The sequence below is a fragment of the Egretta garzetta genome, unplaced genomic scaffold, assembly GCF_000687185.1.
Source record: "Egretta garzetta isolate BGI_Z169 unplaced genomic scaffold, ASM68718v1 scaffold511, whole genome shotgun sequence".
Classification (NCBI taxonomy): Eukaryota; Metazoa; Chordata; class Aves; order Pelecaniformes; family Ardeidae; genus Egretta; species Egretta garzetta.
Genome location: NW_009258554.1, coordinates 3,000 through 8,923, shown reverse-complemented (window position 1 = coordinate 8,923; position 5,924 = coordinate 3,000). Strand labels below are relative to the sequence as shown.

General features: G+C 39.8%; 1 protein-coding gene across 5 annotated transcripts in view; it reads left to right on the top strand.

Moving 5' to 3' along the window:
* LOC104134387 (caldesmon-like) overlaps positions 1-5,097 on the top strand; it is a 200,711-nt gene extending 195,614 nt beyond the window's left edge. For all 5 annotated transcript variants that reach the window (XM_035903381.1, XM_035903382.1, XM_035903379.1 and 2 more), the window contains one exon: positions 4,944-5,097. In XM_035903381.1, the coding sequence (XP_035759274.1) occupies positions 4,944-5,096 (153 nt within the window). In that variant the 3' untranslated portion in view covers position 5,097. The remainder of the gene's footprint in view (positions 1-4,943) is intronic.
* Positions 5,098-5,924: the final 827 nt, after the last annotated feature.

The window sequence follows — 5,924 nt, the reverse complement described above, 5'->3', positions numbered from 1 at the left end:
AAATAAATAAGAGATCTATAACTGAAAATTGCTTGTTTGGCAAAGTACTTAAGCATGTGCTTCACTCAAGAACGTGGGTAATCCTACTGAAATAAATAGGGATGAAGTTCCTTATGTGCTTAAAATGAAGTAAATGCTTAAGTATTTTGTTCTTTTGGGGCTTTAGAACCAAGTCCTGTTTGCGTTAGAGTTTCAGGAAACTCAGTTCAGTCAATAATGCAAGGATGGTTTGCACCCTAGGGATGAATTTTTCAGGACTGTATCAACTAATCATCCTTCCCTGATTTCCTCCCACTTTACTGTGAACTTTTTCCCTATGACTGAGACCTACTCTTACAATAATAATAATAATAGTAATAATAATAATCTAGGCCCTTTGGCCACCTGACTGCCTTAACTAATGATTTTCTCCCAAATTGCAATGCCCCATGTTATAAACCATGTATACCCAAGATTCTTCTTTTGTTTTTAAGTAGAAAATCTACAAAATTTATTGCATTGCATTTCCACTGTAAACACAGAAGCTGGTGCCATGGTGTTTTACTGTATGGTAAGTAAATAAGATTTGGGGACCATTTACTCTTTAGGTTACAGCTGGACACAGGGAGCCATGTTCAATGTTGTGTAGCAGCTGTGCTTTTGGTTCAATGCAGCAGGTATCAGAATACCTCCTGATTCTAATCAGACATTGAAACTGGTCAGGGCCTTGGAGGTTTGGACTCATTTGAGTTCAGCCAGGTCTGTGTGGCTTAAAGGGGGCCACAGCGCAGAGATCTAGTAACAGGCAGCTTGCTGCCTGTCCGGCTTCTTGGGAGCGTTAAAGGTTGTAGAGGGTCCGGTCCAGGGTTCTTAGCTGTTGGATTAATTTGGAACATGCTGTAGATGTTTAGCTAACCCTCAGAAAGTGATGAAGGTAAATCATGTCACAAGTTTTTATGTCCAGTTCCCTGGCTTGATCATCCGAGGTATCATATTTTGAGTAAGGTACACATGAGATTGAAAAGGCAAGTGAAGTGGTGAAGACGGTTGGAAGAAAGGTTCCTAATGAACAGGGAGAGTGATTGGCAATACTAGAATAGGTTACTCTAGAAAGGGGAAGAGTTAAATGAGACTGTAATGGAGATGCTTCAGAACAGGGCACTAGAAAAACTAAACAATCATTCTACTCTAAATTAGCCCAGTTGTGAAAGCAGAGGAAAGAGCTGCACAAAAAATATGTGATGGATTATATTAAGAGTTCTTATAAGACAGAATTGGCTTGTAATATTCACTGTTGCACACAATCTTTGAATATTACAAGTAAATGTCAAAAGGGGGCTTTAACTGACCACAAATATTGATCTGGGGGACACACACACACTTGAGACACAATTGTCCTGCTTGTGTGTATGTGGAGCTCAGTCAACTCTCACTGGAGTTCTCATCATGCTTTTAAACCATAGCCACAGGGCTGGATTATTCCAGGAAATTAGTAAGACTTTTAAAAAAGTGACTTGCAATTTCAGTACTTCCATTTTTGGATGCTCAAGCTGAGACAATTTAAGAGAGTCCCACTTTTAGCTCAATGCTGAATACTCATGCATGCGTACCAAGCTGAGCATTCAAAGTGTTTTGCTCAGTTTTCAAAATCTCAGTTGTAGCTTTTCGGCTTGTGAAGAAAAATTGACAATTGTAGACTCCAAGCCAAGTCAAGACCAGGCTCCTGTCTCCACCCCTTCTTCCCCTTTCAAGGACATACAAATTCAATGAGGCCTATTTCTGAACTGTATATACAGTTAAAAGGATGGCAGTATTTCATGAACAAGATTCTGAAGGAATACAGTGTAACTGCGTAATCAGATTTTGCTTTTGCAGTTGTGCAACACAAGCACATGTCCTTTCTTAATGTGACCAAAATCTGGCTCTCAAAGTTCAGGTTTTGATCAAATTAGCAAGCAAAATCTGTCTCCTTTTCTGAACTGCCACACAATTTTTGGTTCTCAAAAGTGACCTGGAAAGTTCATAAGAACAAGCTTTCTCATGATGTGAGACTCCTGGTATTTCCTGCTTCCAGTTTGGCTAGACGTGCCGCAACAGTTGCTTTTCTCATGGTATTTGGGTATGGTAGTTGGCTCTAAATGGAAGCCCTAGACCCAGATGCACTGCAGCTTTTAAGTCACCAAGTAATAGAGCCCAAATAAGGAATCAAATTTGCCAAATGACCCCAACCTTAGTAACTGCAGACTGAAGGTGTTCAAACTCTAGATTTAGAAATATCCACTCTCAAATATTAGCATAACATCCTCACAGGAAAGAAGCAGTGTAGAGAAAGATTAAAATATAAATAAATAAAGCTGGAAATTAGCTAAACATGCTTTTGGTCATGTTCTGTCTTGACTTGATGGTCAAAATTTGCGAGAGCATGTGAACTGTTTTCCGTTCAGGTAATACCACCTGTCTACTCTATCTGGAGTCAGTGTAGTCCTTTTTACTGAACTCAGCAGAAGCTGAATTAGCCTGTAACTTAGGGAAGCACTGAGACAGGGGAAAGTACTTTTTCTGTTGCCTGCCTTAGGAATAAGACATAATGTTTCTGCTTCTGTGCTAATCAATCTCTGTTTTGGCATTAAAGTTAGGAGAAGGATTGGGCCCTTAAGCTGTGAAGTGTTTCTGTAATATCTTGTTTTATAGTCCTTTTGAATAAAGAGGCAGAGTTGTACTAATGCTTTTCTCAAGAGCAGACACATTACCATAAATCCTACTGGCTTCTGAAATGCTATTTCCTAACCTATTAATTTTTAAACTATATTGTTTTAATATTAGTTTTCTCAGCAATTTCAATTAAGATGTAAGAGATATGAACCTCCCCAGTGGACTTCAAAACATCAGGCAGCTGGAAGTATTGGCTTTTTAATGAGACTTAGAAAGGTCTTGATGAAAATCTCAGCAAAGGAAATCCTATGCTCTCAAAATCCCAACACAGACATCCTGGCATGTGAAATCTTGCAACAATCAGCGTCGCTGGTTTCAGTATCACCCTGACTGGGACTGAAGGGTTAGGAGATTGTTAACAGGCAGCAGAGGTTTTTGCTGTGAACATGATCAACAGCTACAATCTTGCCCAGATTTGGGAGCACCCAAAAGATGTTATTGTCTGGTGGCATTCATTAGGCTCAATGAATAGCTCTGGTTGTCTCAGCCCAGCTCCTAGAAAACAGAAAACCATTCCTTGAGGCTGCTAGCAATAAATGGCCTTGTTTGCTAGCAGTCACAGCATCATGGCCAAAGAATGCACAGTCATGGAAACTGAACTCCCCTCTTGTCCGTCAGGGCGCTTCTGCCAGGTCGTGGCTGAAGCCCTTTGGCAGGAGAGGAAGCCTGCACTGCCACTGCCTGCTCTCAAGACAGAGCGGATGTCTCTCTGGGTTGTGTCCAACATCCCTCACCAGTGGCAAATTTGCTCAAGTAGTTTAACCACTCAGTACTCACTTGTAGTGTGTGCCACTTTGGCATTGTCCATCGTATGAGTTTCTGTGAGTGAGAAAACCAGCCTCGGGTAAAGTCAGAGGCTGACTTTGGGACTTCATTCAGCAGCTTAATACAGTGACTTAGAAGGATCTTGACTTTGAAGACTAAACTCATCCTTTATTGGTAATATTGCATCTCCGGAGGTTCTTCCTTGATGAGGAAAGATAAAAATTTGATTTGATTTTATTTGGGGGCATGTGTGTATTAGTTTTTTATCTCAAGATGCAGCCTAGAATACGATAAAAGCAGTTGTGTTGCAGACAGGACTGTTAAGGAAGTCCTTTTTCTTTCTAGCTAGCAGGTGGGATGGCAACAGGCTTCCAAGGGACAAAAATATTTTTTTTTCTAAAGGTCTTCATTGGAACTTTTCACAGAAGGTATTTCTTGCTTGCCAGCGAAAATCTTGCTCCAATATGGTAGAGCTGGGGGGGAAAAAAAAAATTTGGAGGTAAATGTTTCGTTTGCTGCTGTTGAAAGTTTATTTAAGCTAGTAGTCTAACTGAGTGGGAATAATTCTACTTGAGGATAAATAACTTCAATCAGTCCATATCCTCCTCCTCTTATCAGCATCTAGCCATGACTCAGCATGCTGGGATCAGGCCATCTGCAGTATTGGTGAATACTTCAAGTTCATAGCTCTGAAGGAATACTGGAGAGTGAAATCCATGCGCTAAATATACTTGATTACTATTAAGAATTATAGGACAAAGTTTTGTAAGGATAGAAGGAATTTTTGCTCTAGTGTTTCCAGACAGAACATTTGCTACTTCATAGTATTAAATATTCATATCTGATAACACTATCTATGACTAGCCCCTGGTAGAACTGTGCTGTTTGTCAAAGTAAGTTTTACTCTGATATAAAGAAAAATTTTGTGTTTTGGCCATTAATCTTCCAATACTGAAGTATCCATCTGCTATGACACTGGAAAGACCGTGAATTTTGTTGAGCAAACTTGACAATCAGTGAAGGTTCTCTGTTATTTTTATTGCTCCAATGGCCTAAACCTTGTACCAAGAATGTATCAACAAGCCTAGTCCCAAAGAATTTGCAACCTAGAATCTCAATAGGCAGCAGGTGAATGATGCTGCAGTAGGAGGGAAGAGGGTCGGGGTGCCTCAGTGGGGTGCAGTTGCAGAATGAAGCAAGGTGGTAGCATAGTCCCACAGCCCCAACAAGTTTTCACAGAAGACTGGTAAGGTTGTTCAAGATGTTTTCATCTTGAATTCAGGTCAGGACAGCAGAGTGGTGGTTGGTCACAGTTTAGAGCTTTACAGACTACTACTTCCATAAAGCACACATATATTTTGAAGACAGTTGCTTAGTTAATCATCAATACCAAGAAATATTCCTCTGCTGTTGTTTAGAATGCCTCATTGTGACTTCTTTGTTTTTTGTTTGTTTTTGTTCTATGATTTATGGTATCTCCTGAGCAGGTAAAAGATGACAAGGATAAAGGAAAAGCACCCAAGGAGGAAATGAAAAGTATCTGGGATCGTAAGAAGGGAGTTCCTGAACAAAAGGCACAGAACGGAGAATGTGAACTCACTGCCCCAAAACTTAAACCTACTGAGAATGCTTTTGGGTAAGTTCCAAGTGAGCGCTGGGCTTGCTTATGTTATAGCAGAGCAGGGGGCCATCTCTGGGTTTCTTTTTAATAGCCATGTAGCAGCTGAGTAGAGGACTTTGGTTGGCAACACCAACAGAGGCTCTAGAGTTCATTGGGTTGTAGGTATGAATTAAGGCTCTTGGCCTATTTTCTAACAAACTGCCCCCACATTGTTGCAGTAACAAAATGAAGTACAGAAAGCAGATGTAAATAACAGTCTTGCTCCCCCAGTAGAGACGAGTGGCTTATTTTTGCTCTTCTGGGGTTTTCCTTCCTTGAAGGAGGTTTATTTATAATATCTGCACAGAGGCCAGTAATGACCATAGCCCGGATTAATTTTTTAAGTCAAATCTCAACCTTTACTGACGTAACCTATTTCCAGTTACCCACCTGCTTTTAATCAGACTCTGCATATCAGTATGGACCACTACCCAGGTGGTAACTCTTGAAAGAGCTACTCTCTTGATTTCAATGCAAACTTTGAAATTAATGGCTTCTCTCTAAAAGTTATTTTTCAGTTAGGTGAAAACCTCTCCTAGCCAAAATGTTATAGTTTTTATCTTTTTATAAGCTGTATCACAGTTTGATTTTTATTTTTTCTTTTCAAGGAAGTATTTGCCTTATGACTATATTGGGAAATACAATGAAGGTAACAAATTTCTAGTGAAAAGTTTGTTAAAAAAGGGTTCTACCTGCTCAAAGGAGGGGAGACATGAAGCAGAGCAGAAATTATTCCTTATAGCAGAAAACCAGGAATGAATAAATTAGAAATCTAGATATTTTTTTTTTTTTTTCCTTCTGCATCTCT